The sequence below is a fragment of the Emys orbicularis genome, chromosome 3, assembly GCF_028017835.1.
Source record: "Emys orbicularis isolate rEmyOrb1 chromosome 3, rEmyOrb1.hap1, whole genome shotgun sequence".
Classification (NCBI taxonomy): domain Eukaryota; kingdom Metazoa; phylum Chordata; order Testudines; family Emydidae; genus Emys; species Emys orbicularis.
The window spans coordinates 1,753,078-1,769,772 of NC_088685.1; the positions used below are offsets into that span (position 1 = coordinate 1,753,078).

Here is a 16,695-nt window from a genome sequence, read left to right on the forward strand (position 1 = left end):
GGATCCTGCCAGCCCCCAGGCTAAGGAGCCCAGCAGAGTGTGGACACCCCTCCCCCTGCCCCGGGCATGGCAGGCAGGGGGCGGCGCGCCGGGAAAGCCCCATTTGCAGTGTAGTCGTTGCGTGAAGTGAGACCAATAAATAAACGCGACGTCCCAGTGCCTGCGAGGCCGGGGCAAGGCCAAGCCTCATGCGGCGCAAGACGCTCCTGGAGCCCGCACGCTTCCCAGGCCATGACAACCGGGTGCCCGTGACCACAACAGGCAAAGTGCAAGTCAACTCCATCCCGGGGCAATATACAAAGGGATCGGGCTGTAGCTATAATACAGGGGCCAGGCGGGGCGGCGCGGGGGCGGGAGCCTCCCGGGGAAGGCTGCAGCGCTCACACCAAAGGTGACAACTGAAATAAATAAGGGGGAGGGATGGTGAGGGGCCCGAAGAGCCGGGGCAGGGGGCCAGGGCCCTTCCCCCCCCGGCAGCCCCATGCGTATTTACAAGTCGGTTCTCCTCTCTAGGCCTTTGTTGGAGTCCGTGGGGTCCCAGGATCTGCGGCTGGACAGAAAGCACTGGGGTGGTGGGCTGGTTGGTTGAAACTGTTATAATGTGTGATAGTGCAGGCCGCGGCTGTACCCACAAACCCTCCAGTGTCTATGTCAGGACGAGCATGGCCGGGCGGCGTCACGGGATGCAGGAGGGCTCAGAGCTAGTATTCGTCCTGGTCCTCCGGCTGCTGGTCCTCCACCTCCTCATCCTCCGGAGGCGCAAAGCCTTCCTGTGGGGGGCACAGAGACGGCGTGAGCCGCCCGGGCCACGGAACCCCCCAGCAGAGATTCCCACCAGGGAGGAGAACTCAGCCCCAGCCACTCCCAGCGCCAGGGGCACGGCTCCGACCGGCCTCCCCGGGAGCCACCCGCGCTCAGTGCCCGGCGGGCAGGCACCGAGGAGAGACCCGCACAAGGGGATGGAGCCAGGCACGAAGCTCTGCCCTGGCGCCAGCTGGGTGTGAGCCCCAGACCCCGCCCGGGGCAGGGCCGAGAGACGCTCAGCGGCGGGAGACGCCGCGCCGTGGCGCCCAGGTGGGCACTGACCTCGGTGGCATACAGGATGCCGATGATGCCAGAGATGACGGGGCTGTTCTCGCTCTCGTGCTCCTGGCAGATCAGCTCGATGTCCCGCAGTTTGCTGAAGTAGAAATCGCGCTCCTTCTCCAGCCCGTCCACTGTCAGCTTCAGGTCCAGGAGCTGGGCAGGGCAGGGAGAGGGGCTGTTACCGGCGCCCGGCGGGACCCAGCGTCTGTGTCCCCTAGCGCCCCACGGACCCGGTGCCTGTGTCCCTCAGAGCCCCATGGACCCGGTGCCTGTGCCCCCCAGCGCCCCACGGACCCGGCGCCTGTGCCCCCCAGCGCCCCACGGACCCGGCGCCTGTGCCCCCCAGCGCCCCACGGACCTGGTGCCTGTGCCCCCCAGCGCCCCACGGACCGGTGCCTGTGCCCCCCAGCACCCCGCGGGACCTGGCGCCTGTGCCTCCCAGCGCCCCATGGACCCGGTGCCTGTGCCCCCCAGTGCCCCGCGGACCCGGTGCCTGTGCCCCCCAGCGCCCCACGGACCCGGTGCCTGTGCCCCCCAGCGCCCCGCGGGACCCAGCGCCTGTGCCCCCCAGCGCCCCGCGGGACCCAGCTTCTGTGTCCCTCAGAGCCCCACGGACCCAGCGCCTGTGCCCCCCTGGACCCCCGCAGCGGGACTGGCGTCTGTGCCCCCCAGCGTCCTGTGGGACTGTTGCCTGTGCCCCCCCCAGTACCTCTTATGGGACTTGGTGTCTGTGCCCCTCGTGGGACCTGGCACCTGGGCCCCCCAGCGCCCCCCGTGGGACTGGAGTCTGTGCCCCTGGAGCAGCCCCACCCTCCCGCCCCTGCCCACCTGCTGGTTGAGCTCCAGGATCTGGGTGTCGGCCTCACTGCCCCCATTGCGGGCAGCAGGCGGGTTTTTCCGGGTGATGTTGCTGGGGATGACGCTGGTCACTCGGGTTGGCACCGGCATCGTCTTCGGGGTTGTGGGGGAGGTTCTCTGGGGGGCTGGAGAGAGCCGCCCGAGACAGCCAGAGGTTAGCACGGGTCCCGGCGCGGCCCCCCCACCCCAGGCACAGCTTGCTCCCAGAGCCTCTGCCCTCCCCTGCGGGGTGCGGGCCACGGGCATGCGGGGCGCGGGGGCAGCGAGTCAGGCAGGCGCTAGCCAGGGGGTGGCAGAGGCTCAGAGCACAGGACTGGGTTCCACGCCCTAAAGTCCTGGGTCTTCCCTGCCTCAGTTTCCCCAGATGGGAGAACAAGGTCTCCCCCATGGTGGTGCGGGCTGCGGGGGGCCGTTCATTAGCAATTGTGGGGGCCAGGGAAGGGCAGGGCACGAGAATGCCTGTGGGGCAGCCCCATGGCCCTGGGGGCAGCGGGGTACGGATGTCGCCCCCTGGAACTGGCGCTCCCCCCTGCCAGGCGTATGCTGGGGAGGTGCCACGCACAGCCACGCACCTGCCCCAGCTCGGTGCCTCCCCCGTGGCCCCCAGAGCTCAGCAGGCTCCTCCCCTGCTGCACCCCCCACCCTGCCCCAGCTCAGCAGGCCCCTCCTCAAGCCAGCCCCCACTCGCTGTGCTCTGGGGAACCCGCCTGCCCCCAGAGCCTGGGCAGCGGGTCTCTGCCCCCCGCGCCGGGTGCGGTTCTGCCTCTCCCCAGCTTCCCACGGCTGAGCCCCCCACGGGACCCCCCAGGGTGTGCCCCTCCGCTAGGCCCCCCCCCCCCCGCCGCTGACACTGCAACGCTGCAGGGCCTTTGCCAGGCCGGTGCTCACTGCCAGCGGCGGGGCGGGGCAGATCCGCAGCAGGAGGAACGCCCCATCCCTCACCCCCACGCTGGCCCCCCGCCCCATCCCTCACCCCCACGCTGGCCTCCCGCCCGCTCGTTACCCATCCCCTCGCTGGCCCCCCAATCCTGCCCACCTCGCTGACCGAATCGATCACTGCCCCCCACCTCTGTCCCGCCCCCCCTTACTGCCAACCCCCATCTCACACCCCGTTTTCCAGCCCTCTGCCCTCCAGCCCATCGCCTGCTCCCCCCTCGCCGCCCCCTGCCCCCAGCCCATCGCCTGCACCCCCCTCACCGCCCCCTGCCCCCAGCCCATCGCCTGCACCCCCCTCGCCGCCCCCTGCCCCCAGCCCATCGCCTGCACCCCCCTCGCCGCCCCCTGCCCCCAGCCCATCGCCTGCACCCCCCTCGCCGCCCCCTGCCCCCAGCCCATCGCCTTGCCTCCCCCTCGCTGCCCCCTGCCCCCAGCCCATCGCCTGCACCCCCCTCGCCGCCCCCTGCCCCCAGCCCATCGCCTTGCCTCCCCCTCGCCGCCCCCTGCCCATCGCCTGCACCCCCCTCACTGCCCCCTGCCCCCCCTCGCCGCCCCCTGCCCTGACGGGACACGTGGCCCCAAGCAGCAGGAGGAGCTGAAAGGAGCCGCAGCCATGTGCCCGCCCAGCTGCTCCCTGCCCTGCCCTTCCGAGCCGGGCCGGGCTCACTCCGCAGGTGTCCGCCCCCAGCGCTCAGCCCGGCCAGGCCAGGGACACAACGGGTGTGCCAGGTCCCACGGGGGAGCCAGAGCCAGGCTGGGCAGGACTGAGATGGGGACGGGAGAGGGAAAGGAGAACACCCTCTGTGTCTGAGTGCCAGCCTGAGCCAGCCATGCCCTAGCCCGCGGCCAGGCTGACCCACGGCCGGAGGCTGGCGTGGGAGGCCAGGGCCGTGGGCTGCTGTGGGCAGGGCAGGGTCTTCAGGGAGGGTGGGTGCTTGGGGGAGGTGCCACGCAGGGAGGCAGGGAACTGGTGGGACTCTGCATCGCGCTGGGGAGGGGCCTGTGGGAAGAGGAAGCGCCCGCGTGGGCAATGGGCCCTGCCATGGGGCACCCCACGCCCCGGGCCGAGGCAGCCCCCAGCGCAGAATCGCTCCAGGGCTGCCTGCCAGGACCCAGGCCAGGTCTAGGGAGCAGATCAGGGTCCCAGCGTGCTCGGCAGCCAATCCCTTCACTGGGGCCGGGCACAGCTGGACCGTGTCCTCCCGTGGCTGCCGGCGGGCACTGGGGAGCCAAACACGGAGGCAGCCCCAGCTCAGCACTCACCCCACTCCCAGCGCTGCCCCATCCCCTCCAAACCTACTTGGCACCGGTGGTCGGGCACTCCCAAGCCAACAACACAACGCACGCAGTACCACGCCACCCAGGGGCAGGGCCCGACTGGCACCAGGGGCTGGGGCAGGCAGCCGAAGGCCATGCTAGCAAGCTGGGCGACCCAGGCGGAGTCGGGATCCTGCAGGCGCAGGGGCGGGGGTGCCAGCTGCCTCCAGGGGTCGGCGACATTACCTGCAGTGCCAATGGGTTTCTTGGGTTTGTTGAAGTTCTGATCACCTGGGTTTGGAGACGGTGCCACCTCCTGCCCTTGCCGCGCCAGCAGCGGGTTGTAGTCCTTCCCGTCGTAGTTGGCATCGAAGAATTTCTTAAACCACTGAATAAACTCAAAGTTATCCTGGAACTTCCCTTTCACCAGCTTCTCCACCGCGATGATCTGGAACGACAGGCAGTGCGTGAGGGGCTGGCAGGCCCGTGCTCCCCCACCGCGCCCGGGGGCAGTGCCAGGGCAGCTCCTGCAGGTCAACTGGCATTTGCCCACAACCACGGCTGCTGAGAGTCTTTGGAGTAATGCCGATTCCTATCGGCTCCCTGGGCCCGTCTGTCAGTCCAAAGCATTGGTGGGGGCAGCGGGTGCTGGCGGGGGGTGCTGGCAGGCACGTGGGAGGTGTACTGGCAGGAATGTGGGGGCGTTGGCGGGCACAGGGGGTGCTGGCAGGGGGTGGCTGGCAGGCATGCGGGGGGTGCTGGCAGCACAGAGGAAGTGCTGGCAGGCATGGGGAATCTTGCAGGGGGTGGTTGGTGGGCATGCGGCGCTCTTGGCAGAGGGGTGACTGGTAAGTGTGAGGGGCTCCTGGCTGGCACAGAGCGAGGCTGGTGGGCACAAGGGGTGACTGGCAGGCATGGGGAGGCTGGCAGAGGAAGGCAGGCAGGCACGCACAGGGGTTCTGGCGGGGGGGTGGCTGGCAGAGGGAAACTGGCAGGCACACACGGGGTGCTGGTGGGCACAAGGGGTGGCTGGCAGGTACGGGGAGGCTGGCAGAGGGTGGCTGGCAGGTACGGGGGAGGCTGGCAGGCACACACGGGGTGCTGGTGGGCACAAGGGGTGGCTGGCAGGTACAGGGAAGCTGGCAGAGGGAGGCTGGCAGGCACGGGGGAGGCTGGCAGGCACACACGGGGTGCTGGTGGGCACAAGGGGTGGCTGGCAGGCACACACGGGGGTGCTGGTGGGCACAAGGGGTGGCTGGCAGGCAAGGGGAGGTTGGCAGAGGGTGGCTGGCAGGCGGTGGCTGGCAGGCACGGGGAGGCTGGCAGAGGGTGACTGGCAGGCACAGGGGAGGCTGGCAGAGGGTGGCTGGCAGGTATGGGGGAGGCTGGCAGGCACACACGGGGTGCTGGTGAGCACAAGGGGTGACTGGCAGGCACGGGGGAGGCTGGCAGGTACGGGGGAGGCTGGCAGGCACGGGGGAGGCTGGCAGGCACGGGGGAGGCTGGCAGGCACACACGGGGTGCTGGTGGGCACAAGGGGTGGCTGGCAGGCACGGGGAAGCTGGCAGAGGAAGGCTGGCAGGCACACACGGGGCACAAGGAGTGGCTGGCAGGCACAGGGAGGCTGGCAGAGGGTGGCTGGAAGGCAGGCACGCACAGGGGTTCTGGCGGGGGGTTGCTGGCAGGTACGGGGGAGGCTGGCAGAGGGAGGCTGGCAGGCGGTGGCTGGCAGGCACGGGGAGGCTGGCAGAGGGTGGCTGGCAGGCACGGGGAGGCTGGCAGAGGGAGGCTGGCAGGCACACACGGGGGTGCTGGTGGGCACAAGGGGTGGCTGGCAGGCACGGGGAGGCTGGCAGAGGGTGGCTGGCAGGCACGGGGAGGCTGGCAGGCACGGGGAGGCTGGCAGAGGATGACTGGCAGGCACACGCGGGGTGCTGGTGGGCACAAGGGGTGACTGGCAGGCACAGGGGAGGCTGGCAGAGGGTGGCTGGCAGGCACACGCGGGGTGCTGGTGGGCACAAGGGGTGGCTGGCAGACGGAGGCTGGCAGGCACGGGGAGGCTGGCAGGCACGGGGAGGCTGGCAGGCACGGGGAGGCTGGCAGACGGAGGCTGGCAGGCACGGGGAGGCTGGCAGGCAGGCATGCACAGGGGTTCTGGCGGGGGTGGCTGGCAGGTATGGGGGGGAGGCTGGTAGTCACGGGGGGGGGGGGGGGGGAGGAGGCTGGTGCTTCTGCCTTGTCCATACTCGCCTCAGGCTTCCAGCTGGGCTCCCCACCCCCCGATCTCTGACACCGGGGTCCCCACATTCCAGGGGCGACTGACCCCCGGCACGCGGCTCAGCACCTGGCAGGCCAGTCAGGAGAGGGGGCCCAGCCCCCCCGCCAAGCCGTATGGCACCCAAGTGACTGGGGCAGAGGGTGAGCAGTCCAGGCCCTCAGGCCAGTCCAGCCGGCTGGGTCCCCCGGGTGCCGACCCCCAGGGTGGATGGGGGGACAGGGACCCACCTTGTCCACCCCCATCTTCTTGAAGGCGGCCTGCAGCACCTTGAAGTTGTGGATGAATTCGTGCTCCAGCTTGGCCTGGAACTTCACCTTCCGCAGGTGCACGCAGCCCGGGAACAGCATGTCCATGAACTGGCAGTAGGCAGCACCTGCGGGCACAGGGCTGCCAACTTTCTAATTGCACAATACCAAACCCCCCTGCCCCGCCCCTTCCCTGGGGCCCCGCCCCTGCTCACTCCTTCCCCCTCCCTCCCCCCACCCCCACTCACTTTCACTGGGCTGGGGCAGGGGGTTGGGGTGCAGGAGGGGGCTCAGGGCTGGGGATTGGGGGGCAGGAGAGGGTTCAGAGTCCCAGTGGCATTTACCGCGTCTCCCAGGAAGTGGCTGCCAGGTCCCTGCAGCCCCTAGGCACATGGGCGGCTGGGGAGGTGCCATGCACTGCCCTCCTGCCCGCTGGCGCCGCCCCCGCAGCTCCCATTGGTCGCAGTTCCCAGCCAATGAGAGCTGCAGAGCCGGCACTTGGGGCGGGGGCAGCGTGTGGTGCCTCCCTGACCACCCATGTGCCATGGGGCTGCAGGGACCTGGCAGCTGCTTCCGGGAGCTGCGTGGAGCCAGGGCAGCTAGGGAGCCTGCATTAGTCCCGGGTCCTGGCTGTGCTGCTGCCCGGACTTTTAACAGCCCAGTCGGCAGTGCCAACGGGAGCCGCCAGGGTCCCTTTTTCACTGGGTGTTCCGGTCAAAAACTGGACACCTGGCAACCCTATGCAGGCAGCACGGGCACAGGGCACCTGGTACCTGCCAGGAACGGCCCAGCTCTGCCGATGCCCCCCCAGCCCCTGGATCCCGGCCCTGGGCCCCCCCTTGCCCTGCAGCCCTTGGCAGGGACAGGGCAGGGGTTGGGGACTCAGCCACCCCAGAGGGCACCTCTCCCCGGCTGGGCTGGCTGGACGGGGCCGAGCGGCTGGGCCCCTCCTCTCCTGGCCCCTAGAGCGGTCCGGGTCAGGCCCCCGGGCGCCCCTACCTGAGCAGAGCTGTTCGATCTTGGTGTAGTTGAGGTGCAGGGAGTCGTTGACCCAGGCCAGCATGTCATGGCGACTCAGGTTCTCGCTGGTCACGGATGTGGAATACACATTGACGGCCATGCCCCAGCTGGTGCACAGAGAGAGACGGGTCACGGCCGGCTCAGCGACCCGCCCCCTTCCCCCGGCCCAGCGCCGCTCCCAGTGGGCAGCGTCGGCCTGGGTCGCCTGCCACCCATCTGGGCTCAGGTGTGACGTGTCCCCAGGAAACACTGGGGGGCCCGGGGGCACCGGATGCTGGGCTGTGCAGGGCCACGGGCACACGCAGTCCCTGCTGGGGGCAAGGCAAGCCAGGGGCCGGGGGCACACGCAGTGCCCTGCCGGCACCCCCCGAAAGCAGAACGCCACCAGGCTGCACCCTACAAGGAGCAGCGAGGGGCGGGGGTGCCCACGGAGCCCCCTTGGAAGCAGGTGCTGGGAGCAAGCGCCCCATGCGATGGAAAGGGCCAAGGGATGGGTGAGGGGTGTGCACGGCCGAGTCTCAGCCCTGTATGGCAGCGTGTCCTAGTGCCCTCCGCCCCACAGCACAGCGCCCCACCCAGCCCCCGCCCCACAGCACAGCCCCCCACCAAGCCTCTGCCCCACAGCCCAGCCCCCCACCCAGTCCCCGCCCCACAGCACAGCCCCGCACCGAGCCCCCGCCCCACAGCCCAGCCCCCCACTGAGCCTCAGCCCCACAGCCTAGCCCCCCACTGAGCACCCTATTCTCAGCACTGGGTCTGAGGGGACAGCACCCCCTAGTGCAGCGGTTCCCAAGCTGGGGGCTGCAGACCCCAGGGGGCTGCATTGCCTACCAATGAACCCGACACACCCACCAGTTCTGTTTGCACGACACAGTCCCAGCGCACGAACAACCCTGCGGCGCTCACCACGCTGCACATTCCCTGCCGCACGAACAGCCCCGCAGAACTCACTGCGCTACACATTCCTGTCGCACAAACAGCCCTGCAGAACTCACTGCGCTACACGTTCCTGTCGCACGAACAGCCCTGCAGAACTCACTGAGCTACACGTTCCTGTCGCACAAACAGCCCCGCAGAACTCACTGCGCTACACGTTCCTGTCGCACGAACAGCCCCGTGGCACTCACCGCACTGCACGTTCCTGTCGCACAAACAGCCCCGCAGAACTCACTGCGCTACACGTTCCTGTCGCATGAACAGCCCCGCAGCGCTCACCGTGCTGCACGTTCCTGTCGCACGAACAGCCCCGCGGCGCTCACCGCACAAGCGTCAGCGTAAAACACTCACTGCCTGTGTGACAATGCGGTTCTGGCAGAACCCAACTTAGAGTGCCAACTCAGGACAAATTGCTCAAACAGGGCAGTTACAGCCCAAGGCTGGGGTTTTTTCCACCTCTAAGGCAAACCAAACCAGCCAGACTAAGAAGACTTCGGTCTCACCCCACTGGCTAACCGCAAGTATCACAAGCAATCTCCTTAGACACTCCAGTTTCCCAGTATCACCACCAGTGCCACTCGTTATGGGGACGAATGGTTATGAAAACCAAGACCCCAGTAAAAGAAAAAGGTTCTCCTGATCCCAAAGGACCAAGCCCCAGACCCAGGTCAATATACAAATCAGATCTTACCCACAAATCATGCAGTTGCCAATCCTTTAGAATCTAAAATCTAAAGGTTTATTCATAAAAGGAAAAAGATAGAGATGAGAGTTAGAATTGGTTAAATGGAATCAATTACATACAGTAATGGCAAAGTTCTTGGTTCAGGCTTGCAGCAGTGATAGAATAAACTGCAGGTTCAAATCAAGTCTCTGGAATACATCCCCCGCTGGGATGGGTCCTCAGTCCTTTGTTCAAAGCTTCAGCTTGTAGCAAAGTTCCTCCAGAGGTATGAAGCAGGATTGAAGACAAGATGGAGATGAGGCATCAGCCTTATATAGTCTTTTCCAGGTGTAAGAACACCTGTTTGTTCTTACTGTGGAAAATTACAGCAAAATGGAGTCTGGAGTCACATGGGCAAGTTCCTGCATACTTTGCTGAGTCTCAAGGCATATTTGCCTTCTCTCAATGGGTCAGTTGTATAGCTGATGGTCCTTAATGGGTCATCAAGCAGGCTAGGCAGAGCTAACACCAGTTTGTCTGGGATGTCACCCAGCAGCGTAGCATAAGTTTGAAATACAGACAGTATAGAGCCAATATTCATAACTTCAACTACAAAATTGATACACACATATAGACAGCCTAATCATAACCAGTAAACCATAACCTTGTCTTAGACACCCCATTTGACCCCCTTTATACAAGATTTGCGTGCCACTACAGGACCTTGGTTGCAACAATGATCTATATGGTCCCAGATTATATCAATAACGTCACACCCCCAACGCAAAATTGATGCAGGAAGGGATGACACAAACATCACTGACTGCATCCCAAGAGCTCCCCATCCTTGGGTTTGTCTCACTACAGCTAGTATTGGGGTTCGAAGCCATATTAGAGTATAACAGAAATGGTTTATCAAAATTATGTTCAACAACATGACTGAACCTCTTTACAAACTCAAGGTAAAACTTGGTTAGAACAATAGTGGATTGGATCTGCTCTTGCAGCATGGTTCCTGTATGTCTAATGTGATCTTGCCAAGAGCTAAAGAAAACAGCTACTTTATCCATACAAGCTCTGGCAAATGTTTGGAACCCAATTAACATTAAATCAATGTAGATATTAATGATGTTCATAGTACAGGAATCTTGGCATTTAGCCGTGAAAGCAATATGGTAGTGTGCCTCGGTTTCCCTTTTTATACAGCACATCAGGTCTGGAATGTCTTTTCCCCTGTTAAAAGTTCCAAGACTGTTTACAGGCATTACCTGTGAAACACCAGTATAACAAGGCCTTTTAACATAACGTGTGTTCTCATGTATTCCTTTTAACATGTTCAAGGGATTTTCCAACAGATTAGGAACATTGTACATTCTTACAGTTCGTGGTAATAGCAACACATTAGTTACAAAATCACCATTAGCATTAACAACAAATCCATTGCAAGTGTCCATCTACAATCATGGTTGTCATGCCACAGCTTTGGCTCAATACCATTGGAGTTTGGGCATTTTAGGGTTAACCTGTTGCTTCCCTTTGCAAAATTCAGTTTTCTCCTTTCTCCTTGTCCTGCAGGATCAAACCCTGATTTCTCTTGCTTAACAGAATTCACTGGCTGATGGGGTGGGCTCTCTGTGCTAACAGCTATTAGCAAGTCCTTCCTCTCCCAGCCAGACAAGTAATTTGCATTACCACAGACAGGAGCCAGTCCACCAGTTTTCATATCCTTAACTGCTATCATTTCCAAGGCTGGACTCTGTCTTAAAGAGATACCACACAAATCCAAAGAGTCTGAGGGTGAGAGTGTGCTTGCTCTCCCCTGCATCCTCAAGCATTCGGCCATAAAACCGTTCTGCTTTGAAACACCAGTAACCAAATCTGTCCTCAGACCCTGAAGCACAGACTGCTGACTTAACGAATTAGCATGGAGACAGTCCTGTCCCAACACCATTGTCTTCCCAACAAGCTGGCCACACACAGCCACTTGGTTATAGGGCTGCTCAACTTTCTTAACAGCTCTTACTCCATCTGAGACCTTCTCAAAGCTACCCACACTGGATCTTTCGAAAGGAAAGTCAGTGGATCCATTCACAACAGAAAATTTCTGGCTGTTAGGAACTGAAACTTCCTTGATTAAATCACTCTCACACCCTTCAGTTGCAGGGAACTGCTTGCACAGATTACCATGAGGATTCCTTTCCCCAGGAGCTTTTCTAAGCAGCAAATCACCCCTCACAGAAATTTTGCCCTTACCCTCTTCACCTAGGGCTTGCTCTAAAGGAACACTTCCCTGAGCAACAACAGACTTTTTCTGGGTCTTACTTACATCCAGGATCACCTTTGGCCCATCAGGCAGATTTCTACACAATCCCCTTTCAGGCAAACCCATAGACTTCCTAGATAAAAGGTTAGAAACATTTCCCTTCCCTTTGCCACACACAAGTTCAGGAATCCTTTCCTTCTTGCTACAAGTTTCCACACCATCAGTAGGTAACACAACCAAATCACCTTCATGCTCTCCTTGTGCCCTGGCTAGGGTATTACCCAGATCAGACAGAGTTGCTACACCCTTTACCAACCACACATTAGCAATAGGCAAAATATAAGCACCAGAATTGTCTGGTCTCTGGGATTCTGCTAAGACACTAACTGGATGCAACCTAGTTACAGTGCCATTCTCCCCAGCAGACACAGACTTAGGACCATTCCCTTCCTGGGCTTTAGTTGAATTCAGAACCAACTCTGAGACAACTGCACTACTCTCAACCATCACAGGCTGAAAGGCACCTTCTGTCTGCTCCACAGACAAAGAAGAGCTGGAGACACCTTTATTACCAGACACACAGCTCGGGATTTCATTTCCCTTGTCCCAGCACACAGGGCTGTTCACAGACAACTGCTTGGAGACTGAGGTAGCTTCCTCCATAGGCAAGTCAATACCCCTGACAGATACAGGCACATTTCCTTCACTATCAGTATTCTCCACACAGGAAACAGGTAAGGTATAGGGACATTCATTTTCCACTATCCCTGCCTTCCCAAACTGCTGACTAGACAAAGCCATTAGCTCACAAGGCTGCCTTGGCTCCTCCAAACTTTTCCTGCCTTCCTCTCCTTTGTCCCAGCACACAGGGCTGATTACAGACAAAGACTGGGAGAGTGGGGCAGCTTCCTTACCAGGCACCTTGCCACTCCCAACAGATAAACTGCTCTTCTTACTACACTGAGCCACGGCCAGCAAATCACAGTTACCCTTTTCAGGTTCACTTTTACAAGCTGTACTAGCCACCAATGCATCACCCATCAAAAATCCACCCTTTCCTTCCTCAGTTAGGGCTTGCACCTGACCATCCACTTTAATCTGCTCCAGAGAAACATTTTCCTGCCCAGTAAGATTTTGCTGCTCTTGATTTAACTCCAGATTCACTTCTGAGACACTAGACCGACATTCAGAAACTTCATTTACACAAATAGCTCTTCTCAGACAAACCCTCCCCAGGCAAATCATTGCCCACAATAGACACAGGTTTAAGATCATTCCTGTCCTGTGACTGACTACCTGGACTGAACAAAGCTTTAACATTTTCCCCAATCAAAAGATCCTTAGGCAATAGCTTCCTTACGCCAGCTATAATTTCATGCTGAGTCCCATTCCATTCAAGGTGGATTCTGGCTAAAGGCACACGTACAGTAAACTCATAGAGGACTACAACATTCACACTCTGATTTGGTAAATAATCTTCCTCTTTGACAAGATCTGCTTTAACAAGGGGATTGGTCCTGCTTTGAGCAGGGGGTTGGACTAGATACCTCCTGAGGTCCCTTCCAACCCTGATATTCTATGATTCTATTTTAACAAGAGTGATGTTAGAAGCCATCATTTGCCCCAAACAGCTTTTCCCATTGACTTTTACATTCTCTGTGAATGTTTCACTACCGCTCCCATACAGAGCATTGGCACAAGTTGTGGAGCCACCCTCTACTGAACACCCAGTAACAGCATTTACATAAAAGGTGGCAGCGCTGTGGTACATTTGGTTACACCCAGACAACTGCTCAGAGCTATGCAATATACCAACACTGTTATAAACTGGACTGTCAAGAGGATACAATTTCTGCTTTTCTTCCCTTGCTTTTTGGACTTGGAGCTGAAATCTTTGCACTTTTGCCTCAGCTTCTAGTTCCTGCCATCGAATTTCTGCCAGCCTTTGTTCATGCTCAAGTTGCAGTTCACTTGCTGCCTTTTGCTTTTCAGTTGCTTCTGCAGCTTCTGTGGCATCTCCTGCCCTCTGATCACTGGCCATTGACAGATCTCTCAGTTCTTGGTTTGTAGCGTCTTTCTAAAGCTTATCCCCTTTTCTGAACACAAATCTTTCAGGGCTTTTTTGTCAAGGCCCTCATATGCTCTTTGCTCAGCCATTGCAACTGTTCTTTAACCAACCAAACTCTCAATCCCAAAATTCAAATGTGGATAGCGTGGGGTTCTGACCCAAAGCTTAATTGACCTGGTTCTGTGGATCCAAGCACGACTACGCCACTGTGACGATGCGGTTCTGGCGGGACCCAACTGAGAGTGCCAACTCAGGACAAATTGCTCAAACAGGGCAGTTACAGCCCTAGGCTGGGGTTTCTCCACCTCTAAGGCAAACCAAACCAGCCAGACAAAGAGGACTTTGGCTTCACCCCACTGGCTAACCACAAGTCACACAAACAATTCCCTTAGACACTCCAGTTTCCCAGTATCACCACCAGTGCCACTCGTTATGGGGATGAATGGTTATGAAAACCAATACCCCAGTAAAAGAGAGAGGTTCTCCTGATCCCGAAGGACCAAGCCCCAGACCCAGGTCAATATACAAATCAGATCTTTCCCACAAATCACGCTGTTGCCAATCCTTTAGAATCTAAAGGTTTATTCATAAAAGGAAAAAGATAGAGATGAGAGTTAGAATCGGTTAAATGGAATCAATTACATACAGTAATGGCAAAGTTCTTGGTTCAGGCTTGCGGCAGCGATAGAATAAACTGCAGGTTCAAATCAAGTCTCTGGAACATCCCCCGCTGGGATGGGTCCTCAGTCCTTTGTTCAAAGCTTCAGCTTGTAGCAAAGTTCCTCCAGAGGTATGAAGCTGGATTGAAGACAAGATGGAGATGGGGCATCAGCCTTATATAGTCTTTTTCAGGTGTAAGAACACCTCTTCGTTCTTACTGTGGAAAATTACAGCAAAATGGAGTCTGGAGTCACATGGGCCAGTTCCTGCATACTTTGCTGAGTCTCAAGGCATATTTGCCTTCTCTCAATGGGTCCATTGTATAGCTGATGGTCCTTAATGGGCCATCAAGCAGGCTAGGCAGAGCTAACACCAGTTTGTCTGGGATGTGTCACCCAGCAGCGTAGCATAAGTTTGAAATACAGACAGTATAGAGCCAATATTCATAACTTCAACTACAAAATTGATACACACATATAGACAGCCTAATCATAACCAGTAAACCCTAACCTTGTCTTAGACACCCCATTTGACCCCCTTTATACAAGATTTGCGTGCCACTACAGGACCTTGGTTGCAACAATGATCTATATGGTCCCAGATTATATCAATAACGTCACAGCCTGGGATAGCAAATCAGAAGCAACATCCGTTTTTTGCTGAGACGTCTGGCGGTGGAAGTGGAATATATTTGTACCATGTGTGAGCAAATTACATTAAAATGGAGACTTTTTAAAAGGCCCTAATTCTAGTCCTGCTAGTTGTGCTGAAGCCAAGGCCAAGGAGGAAACAGGTGAAGAACAGCCCGTTTGAGGCCAGTGACACTGAGTTTGGTGTTATGGAATTTAGCGATGGACGAGCGCAATGCCTCGTATGCTTACAGATCCCATCAAACTGAGCAGTGAACCCCAGCTCCCAGCAAGGCCCTGCAGTATAAAGACAAATCCAGAGACTTTTTCCAACGAAAAAGCGAGGGATACAATCCACAGAAAACTCAAATGACAAACGGAACATCGGTTCCTGGCAAGGCTCTGAAAGCATCTTTCTTTCCAGCGCTTCGGCTTGCAGAGTGAAAACTCCCCTGCTGCTGGAGACGAACGGATTCTTCCCGCGGCTGGAGCAAGGGGCAAAGTGCTGGTACGCGCAGCTGCAGCGAAGAAGAAAGGCCAGGCCACTTTGGAAGGACGCAGTTAGGAGGAGAACTGCTGAGACTGTACATGGGAGCGGTTTGAGGTGCCAGCTGCTGTTGGCAATGCAGAGCAATGAGGTCTTGGTCGTTATGTTTGGCTGGGGGAAATTCTGGAAGATTTCAGGCGTTACCGGAGCAGCCAACAGGTCAGGAAATGTTCAGCTCACCAGCCGAATGGCTGCACTGGGAGAAGTGCTGCGGTTTGCATGGACGGTGCCGCAGGAGTGGTGTCGTAGCAAGAATCCGCGCCCCAAACCCGCAGGTGACGAACACACCCAGGCCCGTGCAGCACAGAGAATGGAACCCGAATTCCAGCTGTGACCGTTGTGAATTCTGCCGCGTCCTGGCCTTGGAATTACTGCCGTTTTGCCGAGCCGCGGTTGGCACCGGGAGCAGGACGTGACACGTTGCCGTTCCCTACGGCAGCGCGCTGCCTGGCTCACGGCAGCATGGCAGGTTCGCACAGAGCTGCTGCGTTTTCTTTCTGTGAACAAGCCCAAGACTGTGGCACCTCTCTGCCCCGCCGAGGAGCGACACTTGCCTACCTCGCAGACACTGGAACTGGCTGAAGTCTGCATCTGAACATGAGCAAACCCTGAGTTCTCTTGCTTAACGGAATTCACTGGCGGATTGGCCAGGCTCTCTGTGCTAACAGCTATTAGCAAGGCTTGTCTCCCTCCGTCAGCCAGGTCATTTGCATCAACACAGACAGGAGCCTGTTCTCCAGTTTTCAGATCCTTAACTGCTACCAATTCCAAGGCTGGACTCTGTCTTACAGAGAGACCACACAAATCCAGAGTCTGAGGGTGAGAGTTGGCTTGCTCTCCCCTGCATCCTCAAGCATTCAGCCATCAAACCGTTCTGCTCTGAAACACCAGTAACCAAATCTGTCCTCAGACCCTGAAGCACAGACTGCTCACTTACAGAATCAGCCTGGAGACATTCCTCTCTCAACAACCTTGTCTCCCCAAGCTGGCCAAGCACAGCCACTGGGTTATAGGGCTGCTCAACTTTCTGAACAGCTCTTACTCCATCTGAGACCTTCTCAGAGCTACCCACACTGGACCTTTCAAAAGGACAGTCAGTGGATCCATTCACAACAGAACATTTCTGGCTGGTAGGAACTGAAACTTCCTTGATTAATTTCAGAGTAGCAGCCGTGTTAGTCTGTATCCGCAAAAATAACAGGAGTACTTGTGGCACCTTAGAGACTAACAAATTTAATAAATTTGTTA

At 58.8% G+C, this 16,695-nt stretch overlaps 1 protein-coding gene across 1 annotated transcript in view; it reads right to left on the reverse strand.

Annotated features, from left to right (window-relative positions):
• Positions 1–593: 593 nt before the first annotated feature.
• Positions 594–16,695, reverse strand: part of MAPRE3 (microtubule associated protein RP/EB family member 3) — a 73,300-nt gene continuing 57,198 nt past the window's right edge. Inside the window, exons 2-7 of the mRNA XM_065401345.1 lie at positions 7,660–7,787; positions 6,643–6,788; positions 4,384–4,585; positions 1,915–2,069; positions 1,087–1,239; positions 594–770 (exon numbers count right to left, since the gene is read on the reverse strand). Coding sequence (XP_065257417.1) covers positions 702–770; positions 1,087–1,239; positions 1,915–2,069; positions 4,384–4,585; positions 6,643–6,788; positions 7,660–7,780 — 846 coding nt within the window. The 5' untranslated portion in view covers positions 7,781–7,787 and the 3' untranslated portion in view covers positions 594–701. The remainder of the gene's footprint in view (positions 771–1,086; positions 1,240–1,914; positions 2,070–4,383; positions 4,586–6,642; positions 6,789–7,659; positions 7,788–16,695) is intronic.